This window comes from Gavialis gangeticus, unplaced genomic scaffold, assembly GCF_001723915.1.
Source record: "Gavialis gangeticus isolate Ggan-Ray unplaced genomic scaffold, GavGan_comp1, whole genome shotgun sequence".
In the NCBI taxonomy this organism is placed as follows: Eukaryota; Metazoa; Chordata; order Crocodylia; family Gavialidae; genus Gavialis; species Gavialis gangeticus.
Window position 1 is genome coordinate 7,723,531 of NW_017729028.1, and position 16,428 is coordinate 7,739,958.

Here is a 16,428-nt window from a genome sequence, read left to right on the forward strand (position 1 = left end):
CCCCCCCCCCCCCCCCCCCGACTCATAACCCAGGAATACTCTTCCTCTGAGAGAGGCAGTTCTTGGAGGCAAAATACTGTATGTGGAGAGGTTTGTAATGCCACAGAGTAGATAATGTACTAAAATGGCACTGAGAGCCAGAAAACCTTACTGTGCGGTGAGTCCTGAAATCTGTAAAAAGATTTAGTGTATTTTCAGCCTGTGTAGAGGTGCAGGGCAGTTGTTTGTATGCAAAACCTTCAAGGGCAGGCAAAAATCAGCTGTTTAACTGTGCTAATATAGGAGGGGCAGAATTCTGCCTTAGACTATTTGAGGATACTTTGGGCTGGTCTCTGGAAATAGAAGATTACCTAAGAAGGGTGGTCTCTACAATGGAATCTGCCCATGACATGCAATCCTTGAGCACATCTTATTGAACACACCCTCTGAAGAGGGTGGATCACTTAACGTAACTTGAAGCTGGACTCTTTTGTCTGCATAGCACTGACTTCTTCAAAAAGTTTATTTTAGAATAATCTTTGTTTGGAGTTCACTGTAGAAGCAAATTTTAACTTTCTTGATTGGTGAATATCTCATGCATTTATATGGATGCCATTCGAATGAAACATCAATCGTATGCTTCATTAAAATAAGGTGTTGCCACTTAGTTGCATGAAGGAGGTACAGGTCTAGTTAGTTGAAATTAAAGACTGAAGTATGAATGGGAGGGTGATGAGTCAAACATGTATTTAAAGAAAAGACATTGGGTCAGAGCAAAGGCTGTAGAACCACAAATACTTGGGACACAAATGAATAGAGAGAAGCTGGGATGCGGGTGGAAGTCATTGTAAACAAATGCTGATGTTTGTAATACAGATTCTTGAAAAACAAAAAACCCATAAACCAACCAACCTTATTCAGGATTTCCTAAAGAGATACCCAAGTTGCACTTTTTCTTAAGCACTGCAAAACAGAAACAAATCTTCTTGACTTTATTCTTATGCTCTGGAATCCATTTCATGAAATGATAACCCTAGGCTCAGCCTTCTAAAATTCCCATTTCCATGGGAATTGTTACTCTGGGCTGTTCAGTTTTCATGGTCAAATACAGATACCCACACCTTTTCCATTATAATAGGAAAAAAATGGATGCCTTAACAAATCTATTTTTTTTTTCTGTGGAAAGCTGGGATGTTTCTCTTAGTCACTGTTAGAATTCAACCAACTTTATTAATTCCAGGCAAATTTTCAGCTTCAGAAGTTGTCTTATTCCTTCTCACGCTCTTGAAGGAAACTTGGAATCCTCATAGGATTTTCTGCCTGTGGTTGTTTTCAGCAAGCCTGCCACTTAGCGCTGCCATGCATATCATCACCAAAAACTGGCACAGGCCTTGCATCTTTAGCCTAACTTAAAAAATACTGTTACCAAGAATCTAAATGCCATTGTTCTGGGAACTTTGGAGCCCATGTTTTCCCCCATGGTAACAGAATTTGCTACTGGCAATCTGCAACACAGTCACCCCATGTCTTTTCCTTGGAATAACAATTGCTGTAACTCTATTTGTGGGAAGGAATATTTCTTTTCATTACTATTCATTTTTGGTTTTCTTGACAGAATGAACTTGCTACCAGGATTTCCCTGCATGTGGAAAATATTACGCATTCCCATGCTGTACTTCACAACAGTGTAATGCCTTGGGTCTTAGTTTGGTCATGCCTATGTTGAGCTTTCCAAACTTAACCAAGTGAATTCTTTGGTTAGACCGGTACTTGGTTCATGCAGCCTGGGACCTAGTCATATTTAGTAGGACTGAACAATCCTGGTAGGTCTGATCCTGAATGCACAAGGAGACTGAGGAGCCCATGGTGCCTCTGTTTCTCATTTTTTGTCTGCTCTCCTGGCTCGCCTCCCTCTAACTGTAAAAACTCTGAAATGAGTGGGAGATAGGAGACTCAACATAGTGACAGCATCAGCACTGGCAACATCTCATTTGATCTTCATCAAGCTCCATTCTTCTTAGAAGGGAAAATATTCCCAGCAAGAGGTGCTACTTTGTCTTAGTTTCCTTTATTTTCCTAAGATTTGCTAACTGTCTTGCCAGACCTAACCTGACTTCCAGCCATCACCATTGTATTAACAACCTCAGTATTGACGTAGCTTTTCTCTGATGGATGGATAATAAATTACTTGTGTGTAGAATTTGGGGCTGGAGCTGCCAGAACTTTGTGAAACCCTGAGTTACAGCTCTGACAGACGACCACCAATGGGGTAATATCAGTCTCTAGCTACTGAGGGCCTCTGGTACTCAACCGCAGATGTGGTAATTCTATGTATGAACTAATACAAGAATAAGTAATTAGCCTGAGCCCCCTGACCCATTCCCCAACCCTTTTTCTTTAAGTTGGACAAATGCTCTTCTCTGTTGGTTCCTGCATCTTTAAGATATGCTGAGGGTCCCCAGCAACTTGTTTGGGTCTCTTCTGCTGCTCAGTTTTGGTTGTGGCCTACTCGGGGATTGTCAATGAGCTGCATCCCACAGGATGACATGGCATGTAAAGCAGGCATCCCAGATACAGCTCTGCTTGTCTGGGGGTGGTTCAGCTTCTTGCTGGTGTCTTTCTTTTCAGTGAGTCAGACTATATAACACAAAGTGCTGTCCCTAGAGAATAGAAGCTAAGTCTCAGGAAAGATGCAGTTGGCCTCTTGGTGTCCAAGGCTGGTGTGACGTTCAGATTTGGGGTGGCTGGGATAAGCCACCCCAAATCTGGGTCAGCTCCCATACGTGCTGAGCCATCCAGAGAGAGGATAGGGATGCTTGTGCTGTGGAGACGGCCTACTTGAAGGCCCTCCCAGACATTACTTAGCAAATGTCCACTGCTGAAACTCAGGTGAAATGTTGTTACTGTTGATGGGTATAGTGTCCAAATGAAAGGTCTAAGAAGATCATGGTATTTTAATCTGTTTGCCAAAAAAGGGTGCCAACTCAATTGGGTTATCCACCATTGTTGCAAGAAAACTGAATTAAACCAAACTTCAGAGGGATCTTGAGAAGCTGTAAATGACATATTGCTGAAATGAGGTGCAAGTGAAACTATAATCTTATATAACATTTAGATACTCAAAACCCTTTTATGAGCTCTTTGTCTTCAATAATATTCAAAGAGAACAAGCTTTACTTGAAGCCTGACTGTAACAGAATCACCCGATATATTTTAGAATTGTTAGATTGTATCTTAATCCCCTAGGTACAAAAATATAATATAGCATAAATTTGATTTGTAGAGTCTTTTTTTTATGTGTAGTAATGCTGAAAATGAAACTGCAGTGAATATTGGGATCATAGGAGTTGCCACATTACATCAGGTCCAAATAAATCTACCACAGTGTCCCATCTCTGAGAGCGTCTGGATACTTTAAAGAAAGGTCTGAAAATTCTACGGTAGGCAGATGTGGGATAATTTGCCCTGTGCTTTTAATCTCATCCATGTTGCTAATGGCTTGTTAACAATATGTGATTAGAGATTGTGGCAGTGCACTTGTAGTGCCTGCCACTTTAAGGGCTGAGTCAGGCAGCCAGCAGGTGCCTGGTTGTAGCGGCCCTTTTAAACACAGCAGTTTGCTGCTGGTAGCCAGGCAGAGATACCACTTGGCTGAGCTGCTGTATGAAACATCTGGCAGGTAAGAGCAGGGGGCTCTTGGTCCTGGGCATGACCTAAACTGCACTCTGCTGGGATAAGGAACCCTGGAGGGACTGCCGGTGGTGTGGCAGCTCCACGTAAATACCAGGACCGCTCACCTCTCTGGTGAAAGGTGGGTTGGGGCACCTTGATAATCCCTAGCCCCCACAACACTGTGGGTATAAGGGAGCCAGGCATGGGCTGCAGCCACCTGAGCCCCCACAGGGGAGAGAGACCCCGGAGGCCCCAGGGAGGGGATAGATGTGTAGCCCCAGAGAGGGGGCGGTAGTGAGGGCCCTGATGAGGGTTGAGTAGGGTTGTGGGACAGCCTAACGGGCAGCACGTGGGCCAACCCCCTGAAGAACAAGTTGAGGGAAGTGTGGGGAACCGAGGGCTGGGAGCCCAGTATGCGGGGCAGGGGCCCAGTATGTATTTGTTCATGCTTAGATAGACTTGCCTTCAGTGGGGCCAAGCCAACCTTGGCCCAGGTTGGGAATTTGGCTGGCGACTACGCAGGTGAGGGTCACGGGAGAGGCCCAAGAGACTGTGTGTCTGCCACCCACGTAGGCTGGCCATTTGTCCCCTTTTATAGAGGACAGTCCGGTCTTCTGGTGTTCTGTCCTCTGCTGATATGAAACTAGACGCCTTTATGTCCTCTCTTTTTTACCACTTGGCACCTCCTCCCCTCGCCCCACCACCAGCACTGCTGCAGCCACCTGTGGGAGCTCCCCACTTGGCCCGCTGCTGACACTGCCACAGCTGCCTATGCGAGGTTGCCGTGCGCCCCCCCCCCACCTTCCTCCCCAGCCTCAGAGGCGCATGCTGTTCATGGCGGTGGGGACAGATGCAACTGTCCTCTTTTTTGAGGTACCTTGATGGCCCCCCTACACGCAACGCATGATCCAGATAAAGCCCCAAGGCCTACAGGAGCCGCTCCAAGAGGGAGCCGGGCAGAACAAGTTGTCAATGCGAGAGTCCCTGTGAGAGGGGGTGGACTGCAAGAGGCCCTAGTGGGAGGAGGGAGGAGTGAATGCATGTGTGAAAGAGGCCTGACAGCCAAGGCTGAGCTTGGTCTGGCTTTAGTCCGGGGGTATAGTGAGAATTTATGATGCCATCTGTGAGGCATGGGCCACCATATAGGGGAGGTTCAGAGCACTGGATAGCACCCCCTGACATCGGGGCATGTAATGGGTAGTCTTCCACATTTTCTACCAGTTGTGGGAACTCCAGTCATGGCAGGAAAGACTGGGCAAACTGCCCCATAGAGACAGGTGAGTGGGTTGAGACTCGGCCCCAAGCTTGCCCCCTGTCACAGAGATGGTTAGAGCCCTGAAACGCAAGATTTAATATCCAAATGTTTGTTGTTAAGTTTGACAACCCTGCATGCTTAGTATTCATAGAAATCTCCAAGTACATTTTGATTGCTCATCAGTGAAAAATAAATGTTGTATAAAGGAACACTAATTTTATCTTCACTTAAAAGCTCCAATATTTAGCCTCCTGGCAAAATTAAATTGCTTTGTAAAATTTGTGTGGCATAGAGAGTGTTGTGTCCAAAATGTGCGTAAGAGAAAAATGTAGGCACATTTAGTACTCACTGAAGAAACAGACTCCACTTTATTGACAGAGAAACCTTTAGAGCTTTGGCTGTACTTGCTTCCCTGGTTTGAAAAGTAGAACTTATTAGGAAAAACTGTTGTGTCAGAGGTACTTGAGCCACTTTTCTGCTCTTCCTGAGTATTTAAATTAAAGATCAGGTATTTGTTTCTCTGTTGACTTTTTTTTTTAGTTTAGTATAAGTTTCTCTGAATAATGAAATGGAGTAAGAATGGCTTTGTGCTTGAATCTCTGACATGACCTGGGTTCTCTTTTCTGCCCCACAAACTTCCACTGGACCTTGGAGATGTTTCTTTAATTAATCTCTCTGCTTAAGTTTCCCCTTGTGTAAAATAGAACTAATATTTACACACCTCAGAGAGGTACTGGGATGCCAAATTCCCAACTTGTCATAATGTGATTTATTATTCAAGTGGGGGAGACTACAGAAGCGTAAAGCATTGGAGGAAAATTGGTACATGTGCACCTGTTTTGGAATGGTACAAATCTATTTATGTACAGTTGCCTTTGTGGTATTTGATTTGTAATATTCAATTTTTTTTCTTTTAACCTCAAATACCCAGTTCCTGGAGCTGCAGGAGTAATTTTTTTTGTCTTCTAGGTCACTGAGAAAATTTAGAAATGTGATTTAAGCACACCATAAAGACTCAAAAGCCACAAGGCAAAAATAAACATGCACCTGATTCTTTTCCCTTTTTAACAACCTTATGACACTAACGCCAATCCAGTTTTTTAGGATCTTGATTCACGGCTTTTAAATGCTTGGGCTTGGCAATGCTCTATTTTTAAGTGCTGTCACACGAGCTGAATTTTGGGTGGTAAGATGAAAATGTTTTTGAAAAGTAGCAAATCTTAATATAGTTGAGAATGCGGAACTGCCCCTGGAAAATAGGTTGGACATCTGAAGAGGAATCTTGCTGAGCAGGCTAGAGATGCAGAACAACTTTTGCGGTTATATTTTTCTTTCTTCTGGCAATTTTGGGGTGGGGATGAGTTGGTTCAGTCACTCGTCCTTGTTTCTTTAAGAACATGATTCAAATCTTACCTAAACAAAAAAAATGAGTGGGAGAAATCAAGTTTACACTGAACAGGAGAAGATATTCTCCCACTTCCTTTCAGATGGGTTTTTAAAAGCCTCAGTCTGGCATCGGAGGACAACAAGGATAATGCTGTAGAAAGGAGGACACGGGTCATGTTCTGGGTTGACTACATTTGGACAGGATGGATCCTATCCCAGAAAGGTGCAGAGAGAGAAAAGACTTAGTAAGTTTTTGATCTTTGCTCCTCCTCCCAGTTCGCAGAAGACTGAATGGTATTAAATATAGAAATGAAGTCAGTGTTTCAAAGCCAAACAAATCGAATGCCAGCTGTTTTCAAGTGAGAGAGAAATCGTTTCCACCTGACAGATGAGCAGATTCAATTTGCATTGAACTATTAGATTGAGCAGATGCGTATGGCTCAATGGGCTCTCAGATCAAGTGTAGTATGCCTATGTTGTACATGTCTTTGCCATTTTGACCAAAGCTGCTAATATTATCTTGCAATGCTATAGATGCTTTGCCCAAGTGGCTAATTAGAATTGAAACCTTCCTCCCCAGATATACATAGACTATATAAAATCTTGGATGTAAAGGCTCCAAATGCTAAGATCTTCCAATCAAAAGAAATGATACTAAAAATGGAGCAATTCCTGCTTGTTCTAGAGAAATTTTATTTTTCACTTTGGAGCAGAGATGCAATATTAAGTGACTCGTTTTTTAAAGTTCGAAAGCTGTATAAAACCATTTGTAAAGTCTTACTAACACGTGTGTAGAGAATATCCTAGAGCGGGGGGTGGGCAATTATTTTGGCTGGCGGGCCACTTAAGGAAATTTTGTGGGCTGCTGCATGGGGTGGGTATCTGGCCAGAGCCCCTCTGCCCTATGCTCACTGCTGGGAACACTGGGTGGAGCAAGCAGGTGGAGTCTCCGTGGATGGAGACCAGTGGGCAGAGTACATGTCGCCAGGCAGATGAGATGGGGCCTCAGGCAGGCAGAGAGCGGCGTCCGGGAGTGGGATGGGTGGGGCTGGGACTGGGATTGTGGGATGGCAACAGGGCAGGGCTGGGGCCTGGGGCAGAGCTGCAACCTGCTCCCCACACCTCCTGGATTGCAGCTCTGCCCTGGGCCCTCCCTGTCACTGCCCTGTGATCTCTGCCTCGCCCATCTGTCCCACTCCCGGGTGCTGTTCTCCACCTGTCCATGGCCTCATCCTGTTCACCTGGCTGAGTGCGCCTTGCCCACAGGGGTCCTGGGCTGGTCTCCAGGGAGACCCCCTCCCTCCCTGCCCACTTGTTACATCTGGTGCCCCCAGTGGTGGGTGTTCAGGCAGCTGGGCTGGGTCTGGAGGTGATAGAGATGCAAGCAGCAGCAGCCAGAAGAAGCTTCGGTTGTGGGGGCTTCTGGGAAGTAGAGTCCAGCTGCTGTGCCATCCCTGCCCTGCCACACACCACAGCCTGGGCTGCTCCCCTGTGTCTGAGCCGGGCAGGGCTGAGGAACATGCCATGGTCCAGATAGAATCTCTTAGTGGGCTGGATGCAGCCTACGAGCCATATTTTTCCCACCCCTGGCCTATAGTGTGTATCTGGTTGGTGAGAATTGTTCAGTATTTCAGGAAGTGTGTTTGCTAATAGCCAACTCTAACTGGCCATCTGAAACTACTTGCTTATGACTTTGTCAGGCATGTTGATTGTGAATAATTAGAGATGGTTAGTCTCAAACTAAGCAGGCAGCAGAGCAGGATGGCACCTGAGGCTGCGTCCAGACAAGCGTGGATGTGCAGTATGTGGCACTGTAGCCCTGTCTGCGGTGCCACACATGCAGGCGTTCCCAGTGCTGCTGCTTTGCAGCATGGGGTGGGGAGGGCGGAAGGAAAGGAAGGGTTGACCCCAGGATCTCCTGGGGTTGCAAAAACCCATGCTGAAAAAAGCAAGGTGGCGCATGTGGCGCCAGCATGCGCTGCCCAATACCAGAGCATGGCTAGCCAGAGTCACTCTCCAGCTGCCAGCCAGGCTTCCTGCCATGGCTGCAGCCCTGAGAGGCCTCCAGAACCCCAAGTAAGGCTGCTGGGACCAGCACAGTTGCTGGCCTTGGCCTCCTTTACCCCACCTTGTGTAACCTTCTGCGTGCCAGAGCATGTGTCATGGGCCTGGGGACAAGTAGCAGAGATGCAAGGTGTGCCACTGCTACTTGTCCCTGGGGAAACAAACGTCCATGCTCGTCTGGACGTGCCCTGAGAGACTAATTCATTCGGAGTTAAGCTTGCAGGTACAGCCTTCCCTTGCCTTCTGTTTGAATGTTAGTGGGGCTGCAGCTTAAATTGTAGCAGTTTTTTGACAATTTAAACTTTATTATGACAGAAGATTATCTGCACTAGATTTTTCAAATCCTGTGGTTAAAGTATTATTTATCCATCTACCTTTGAATTAATCACAGACTGATTGTTTTGTTTTCATTAAAAATTCCCGTGGAAACTCTTTGGCCCCCCTAACCTGTGACACTGCTTACTTCTCCCCTTTTTTCAATATCTGTCAATTGTTGTGCCATCTGTGCAAAAGATTGTGTAATGTGAACTTTTTTTCTTTTCTATTTTTTAACAATGTTCATTAGAAAACTGTAGTACTCCTCAAATTTCAATAGGTGGCCCTCACTTCCTGCTGATGTCATTAACTTCAGTTTATTATGAGTAGCCAAAACAAAATAGCAACTAATTCTTGAAACAGTTTCTCAGTATCTTAGGTAAGATTCTTGCTCTGCATCTGAAATCCTTGCTTTTACAAATTATAGGAATCCCTTCTCAAAAGGGAGAAGAAAGTAATCCATTCAAGTGCTTTGGCTAATTTTGATCCATACACTTATTGCTGGTGATTTGTAGCATTGCTAAGTTTCATTGCTTCTGGAACTGTATAATAAAGACGACTTTTATATGGCATTTGTGTAGGTGCAGATTTTGGGGAGGAGAGCATTTTATCCTTTTCAGAGACACCAGACAGTTCAATTTCTATATGCATCAATAAAACAACTAATTGTATTGCGCTGAAATCATTTTAAAGCTCAGCGCATTTTTTCCATTAACTTTAAAAAAAAAAAAAAAAAGTTTGAAGAGAGAAAGCTGGTTCAGGTTTAACTTTTTCTGAACACCCAGGCAGTTACAAGCACTGCTGGGGAACGTTCAGGTTTTGGATCCTGCAAAGATTTAAGCATGATATTCTCTTGAAGACTCAAGACTTGTCATCCTGAAGCCAATGGGGTTATTGTGTTTCAAGTTAATATCTTGTTTATACAACATAATTTTAGTTTCTTATTTACATATTTAAGAACCATCAAATGTCAAGCAGAGGATATGATCATGGGTCTGTCTGGTGCTTGAAGGTTTTCTACTGTAATCTGCACCAGGGAAGTGAATCTTTGTACCTCTAAAGTGGCTGCCCATGTAAGAGTTGGGCAGCTGTCACTGTTGCTTGTGGATTTGGTGTTTCAGCTGATGCACTATTGGGACTTGTAGTGCTAAATGTCTAGTCTAAGGTTCAAAATTCACTCTGTCCCAAGCAGTATGGGTTGTATTGTGTCTTAACCTGGCTGCCTGTGGCGATCTTTAGCAGTACATGAATTACTACTGATCAGAGCTATTCCCCCACCCCCCTTTCTTTTGCAGGTTTTCATTTCTGTAAACTGCCTCAGCACAGATTTCTCCTCCCAGAAAGGAGTGAAAGGGCTGCCCTTAAACCTTCAGATTGATACCTACAGTTACAATAACAGGAGTAACAAACCGGTGCACAGGGCTTACTGCCAGATTAAAGTCTTCTGTGACAAGGTAAGGTCAGGTCAGTCTGCAAGAAGGCCTTTGGAAAGGCTGTCCCCTGGTTAAGATGACCTACCTCTTCCTGTCTGATTCTGTCATCTGCTATTTTAGACCGTCTGAAACCTCAGTATGCTTTTCAGTATTGCAAATCCTCCTGTTTGACTTGGGGATCTTAGTGACCCCAGATGAAGTTGCCACCTTCAGAAGAGTAGCACATTGAGCAGCCTTTCTAGGCACAGTGTCTGTTGTTGGTCTGGGGGGGGGGGAAGGGGGGGGGTTGGGTTGATTGATACTGAGCCTTCCCATCCCAAACCGTCAAAAAAACTTTCCTGGGGCTTCATGAGGTTTTTTTTTTTTTTTTTTTTTTTTTTTTTTTTTTTTTTGAGTTCAGACATCCTGTTTTTTCAGGAGACCTGGATATCTTTGTCTGAACCTGCTTCTGTAGCTGACCTCTCCTGTAGGAGGACTCCCTCCTCACCCCCCCGTCCCTGCTGCCCTGTACCAGATCAGGCTATGGTGAGGGTGTTGGGTTTCTTTTCTCCCATTCCTACTGCTGCCAAACCCTTGTTCTTCCCCCTTTCCCATATTTTGCTCTCTAAAATGGCACTACCTGCAACCTTCTCTCCACTTCCCTTCTCTTGCTGTCATTTACCATCCATTTATCTTTGACTCCCTTTTCCTGTCCTTGCAGTCTCTCATGCTCTTCCTCAGTGAATTCAGTTCCATGGTAATGACCACTGAGCTATGTATTTCCTTGCTCTCAGTTCATCCAATTTGTTATTTTGGTTTAGGCCTCTCCCTCACTAAAAGGCCTGTTAGTTTGATTTAATCTTTACCAGTCACTACTATATTAGTTGTTGAGTACCTGTTGTCCAGCTACTACCCAGTTTTGTTCATCCAGACACTCAGAATTTCTCTGACTTCCAGTCCTTCAGCACTGATGATTTGTTGTCTGCTCTCAGCCGCCTCTGTCTGCCTGTTGTTCTACTGAGACATTGGTTGATCTTTTCCGTTTCTTGCTCTCTTTTCCCCATAACTTTTTTTTGCCCCAGCCTTGATTCATCCCAAACACCTGTTTCCTTTATTTTGCAATCATGCTTTGAAATCTCTCTGGTGGAAAAACTGTGACCAGGTTGACTTCCACCAGTGCAAACCTGTTCTCTTTCCCTTCAGTTCTGCCATTGTCCTAGCTAAACAATTTTGTGTGTCCAACTTAATAGTATCAAAACCGTACAATCTCAAACACCTCTTAGCTACCTTTTGACTCAAGTCTCAACTCTCCCTTCCTCCTGCAATCTCTATGTAGGACCTGACAGATTCTTTTCTTAACCTCTCTCTCAGCTTTGGCTCTTCCCCTTCTCAATTCAAGCCTACTTTAGTCATACCACAGAATCCACACCCTCCACCCACTTGCTTCTCCTGCTTTTGGTTCCTTGTCCTGTTTTGTCTCTAAGCTCAATGAATGCACTGGGAGTCACAGTCTGAAGAACACTTCTCTTCCATTTCCATCCTAGACCTCCTCCACTTCAGCTTTTTTCCCTTGCACTTAACAGAAATGCTTCTTCTGAGAACCTAAGAACCCCTCCTTTGGCAAAGCTCAGAACTATTACTCTATCCTTGACCTGCCAGCTGCCTTTGACACAGCTGGCCATTCCCTTCTTGAAATCATGTGCTCCCTTGGTTTAAATCAGGAGTGTCTGACTCAAATGAGTAATTTAAATACTGCCACCACTATCATTAATTCTTTTGTCACTGGTACCAACACGGTGGGTCCAGCAGCTGATTCATAGGTGGCCCTCACCTGGTCCACAGGACCCAGCCCACAGGACTTCTTCAGTGCAGCTGCCAGAACTGCTTTTGCACAGGAGGTGAAGAATTAATGCCTCTGCCCCTTCCTCCACCCTGGTTTTATTATTACTTTTTTTTTAAACAACTCCTGGGCTGCTGGTCAGACAGTTCAGGTTTAAATGATGCTGTCCCCAGCTAATTCCATCTTTACCCTATCTTTAGTGCAGTGGACCTCTCCTAATATAAACAAGTCCCCTTTTACATGAACTTTTTCCCTTGGTGCATCTTCCTCATCCCTTCCTCTCCCCCTCAACCCTACTTCAATCAGTGGAAGTCCTAGGGGTGCACTTTATTACTGAGTAATCTTGCACACAAATGCTCATTCAGTTATTGTCTCCATGTGGACAACTCGGATCTACCTCTTTACTCTAGACCCATTTCTGTCTGTCCAAGCCATGTGTTCCTGCATGACTAGTCATCACCTTGAGTTCAGTATGGCTTGAAGTGGCATTCTCCCACCTTCCCTGCTACCTCTGTCTCCCTCTTGCTTGTGTCATTGACATGTAATCTGGGGGACCATCTTTTGACTCAACCTGGTTGTAAGAATCTGGAGAGAGATCTCTGCCTAAAATATGTAGACTCTTTCTTCATGGTATCTCTAAGGGCAGATGTACACCGCATCCAGGTCAAGCTAAGGAGTTCAGTTCCATTCAGTTTTGAAAGGCCAGCATCTGCTTCAAGCCAGTCCTCATCACCTACTTGTTCATTTTTTCAAGGAAACTCCTCCATGGTTTTCTTCATGCTTGGGAGGAGCTCCATAGTCATCTATGTCCTTCACCATGAATTGCATAGATTCATAGATTACCACCTTTGTCTTCATGCTTCCTACAACTACCTCTCTATAAAAATCTTGGCAGTAATTAGGTCACTGATGTGCCATGATTAATGCTGTTGCTTCAGTTTTCCTGTGCCACCCCCATATCTATCTGTTGTCTCTCACCTAAGTTCCTGCCTAAAGTGTTTATGATCCGCCTCTGCTCTTTGTTAATACAGCAATACATGCATTATGGCCTGTGACTAGGGCCCCAAAGTACTACAGTAATTCAAATAATAGACTAGCTTTATCTCACTGCTTTGGTTGTAGCATGTGTGGACACTGGCCACACCTCTTCAGTCCCCGCTCTATTCCCATTGTCTTGTTACTGGCTGGACTGTCGGCAGGGCCACAATAACATCTTAAGCTCTTTTTTGAATTACTTTCCCTTTAGTGGCTGAAGCTCCTGTTTCCCATTTTCACAAGTAATTTGCTCTATTTAGGAAAACTAGTGGGACTTGGCCCAAGTCTGAGTAACTTTTAGCACCTAAATTCTATAGACTTTCCAAAGAACCCAAGTCATTTCTTGAAAATACCATGTTTTATTTATGCATCTAAATCACATTCATTGCAACAGGAGTTTAGTGACTAAACCTGTTTGGAGGATATGGGCCTTGGCTGCTTTGCAAATATCTGTCGTAGAAAATTACAAAGTGCTTGCAAGCTTCCCAAAGATTTTCTTCTACTTGCAATTTCCTCAGTTAGTTGCAAGATATAAAATTACTGACTCCCAAACTCTCTTATTTCATAAGACCAGGTTGTTAATAAAATGGCAAACCTATAGTCAGTGCCTAGATTTAAAGGAAGGCATTTTAGTCTGTGTCATAAATTACAACACACTTGAACAGTTCCTCCATTATATTGTTCTTTTTTTCTCCAGGATTTTGATCAGTCTTGCTCTCCATTATTTCTCCATGTATTTCACCAAATTATTTTGTACTAAAAGGGAAAATTATAGTTTGTTGGATTTAATCTGTGGGCACTGCTTGGTATCAACCCAGAGCATATTGTCACATTCATGATGAGGCTGTAAGTCAGTAGCATTATTCTTAAACAGATTGTATTGTAATTATACTGTACCTCAAACTGACTCTGAATTAGACACTGGGTGGGGTAGGAACAAGTTACTCCCAGTCCAGGTCAGTGTTTCATTAAGCTTTGTTTAAAATACTCTTACAGACTCAGTTGAACACCTAATGGTTTGTTCCAACCTGCAGTTGCGTGTGCCGGTGATGTGGATGGTAACTCGTAGGTCACACATTAGTCCTGCCTTTGGTGCCCCTCCCATCAGAGCATTGGCACCTTAGCAAAAAAAAATCCCAACAGCCCTGCTTTCCTCCTATTTTCCAATAAGAGCCAAGGCTTGAAAACTGTATGATCAATCTGTTTCTATTAAATATTTACAAGGTCATTGTGATTGTGGTATCTGAGCGCATCAGTCTAATGCATTCAGCCTTGCCTTAACCCTTGTGATGTAAAGAAGTCCTATTATTCCCCAAGTGCAGAGAGGCTAAGTAAGGCCAGGTCTCCATCACACAGCTTTGCAAGCATATCAGCTGGCAAAGGAGCGTGAAAATATGTATCGTGCCTCCAGCCTACTTAACTCTGCTGGCAAAGCTCTGTGGCTAGGCATAATTTGTACTGGCAAAAGATTCCTATAGCCTGTTGCTTAACTCCATTTGAAGACAATGTTTATATCACAAAAGAACTTATTTTCATGGTATAAACTTTGTTCTCACCCTGTTTGCCATAGTGGGCCACACTTGCAGCTCAGAGTGTGCTGATTGGGCTGCTTGCAGCCCGCAGGTTGAGAACCACTGGTATAAATTATGTTTCCACTTGGTGGCTTTACTGGTAGAGCTACAGAGCCTTTGTAATATAGACTAGCCCAGAGTGGTGTACAGGGAACCCAGGTTTTCTAGCTTTCAGGTCAGTGCTGCAGCCACTGAGGCTTGCTTGCTTGCTTGCTTGCTTGCTTGTTCTCTGCAATGCTTAGCACTATGGTTGGAGGTGCATGGGAAGGAAGAAGTGCAGGGAATGGCAAAGGGGGTGAGAATCGGTTAAGAAGTACTAACTCTTCTGTAAAACTGTTTCCCTGCTTCACTTGATCTAGTTATTGAGCCAGCCAGCAAAAGACTTCACAGTTAGGGCGGCTAGGAGCTGGAACCAACTTCCAAGGGAAGTGGTGCTGGCCCCTACCCTGGGGGTCTTTAAGAAGAGGCTGGATGCCTACCTGGCTGGACTCATTTGAGTCCCGTTTTTGTTTTGGGGTTTTGTTGTTCTCCCGCCCTGGCGGGGGGTCGGGCTAGAAGATCTACTAGGTCCCTTCCGACCCTAAATCTATGAAACTATGAAACTTGACTTCAAAAACTTACATCTTGCAACCTGCTGGTGCTTCCATCTTGCACCATTGACTTTCTTGTAGCTCTGCATGGTCACTTTACTCTGCTGTCATGTAGCAAGTTAGCTTCTAGGCAGACTTAGCCTCTTACCAGGCCTGTTTTATTACACCTTCTAAGCACTGCCACCCTTTTACCCTGGGTTATCTGAATATAAGTAATGGAATTCAAAGAGAATATTTATGGTGGAACCCACCTGCAGTAAAACCTCACAGTGAACTGAATATCCCATACAGTTTTGTTTCGTTGCCTGATATGTAACTGGGAAGTCCTGCAAGAGAGAGGTTTTCTGATGGCAAAACCTTTCATGCTGGTATTCTGCTCTCACCAAGCTCTCTGGAAGTAGAGTCATCATAAAAATCTAATGACCTGCTTCACAGTGTATAATTTTTTGATCACTTCATAAACTGCCAAAAGGGCTAGGTAATATATGCATGTGTCACAGGCAGCAACTCTGCATGCCCTGTCTTGTTGTTGCTTACTTGCTAGGTGCTTGTTATCTGATTATTTTAATTGCATTCAGTGGGACGCAACACACCACAGTCACGTCGTGCACAATTTGGCGTGTGATTGCACTGCCAATAAAATGTTCAGGGCAGTTATGATATATAAGAATTGCTCTAATTTTCTTTAAGAGATGTCAGGTCTTCTGTTGGTGCTGCTAATTGCTCTCAAGCAGAATCTGCCTTGCAGTAGGTCAACCTTATTGCTGGTGCTTAACAAATGAAGAATTAAACCCAAATCTCAGCAGACCCCTTGAGCCTTCACTCCCACCATAATGCTGATGTATTGCAATGTGCCTGGTAGGTAAAGTCACAAACTGAAGGGTTTCTTCAGCTTGGGGCCCTACTGTGTTGTTTAAATGGTTAAATGGCAGCTGGATGTTCTTAAATCTTTGAATCTGCATTCTTTTAAACTCAAGCAATTGATCTAAGCAATTTTATTCAGCCTCCATGATCCATACACCCATGCTACTTCCTAGTCTTACAACACTGTAATGTTAGGGGTCTCTTACAAAAAAAAGATGTTGGTTTCTTGAAGAGCCACAATCAACTATTGGCTGATCTTTCCTGGCCTCATCACTGTCTCTAATGTCTTGTATCGTTAGAACAAGCGGCATTTTTTTTACGTGAACTTAGTGCTGTGGATCAATAAACTGCAAGTGTAGATTAGATAGAAATGGGACCTCAGAGTCTACAGAATTTTTGCCCCTCCAAAAAAAAAAAAAAAAAGGGACAGAGCAAAAGAAACAGC

The 16,428-nt window shown here is 44.2% G+C and overlaps 1 protein-coding gene across 1 annotated transcript in view; it reads left to right on the plus strand.

The window, feature by feature from the left end:
- The window catches only part of GRHL1 (grainyhead like transcription factor 1), a 57,099-nt gene that overhangs the window by 19,342 nt on the left and 21,329 nt on the right, over positions 1-16,428 (plus strand). Inside the window, exon 8 of the mRNA XM_019520661.1 lies at positions 9,967-10,125. Within this exon, the coding sequence (XP_019376206.1) occupies positions 9,967-10,125 (159 nt within the window). The remainder of the gene's footprint in view (positions 1-9,966; positions 10,126-16,428) is intronic.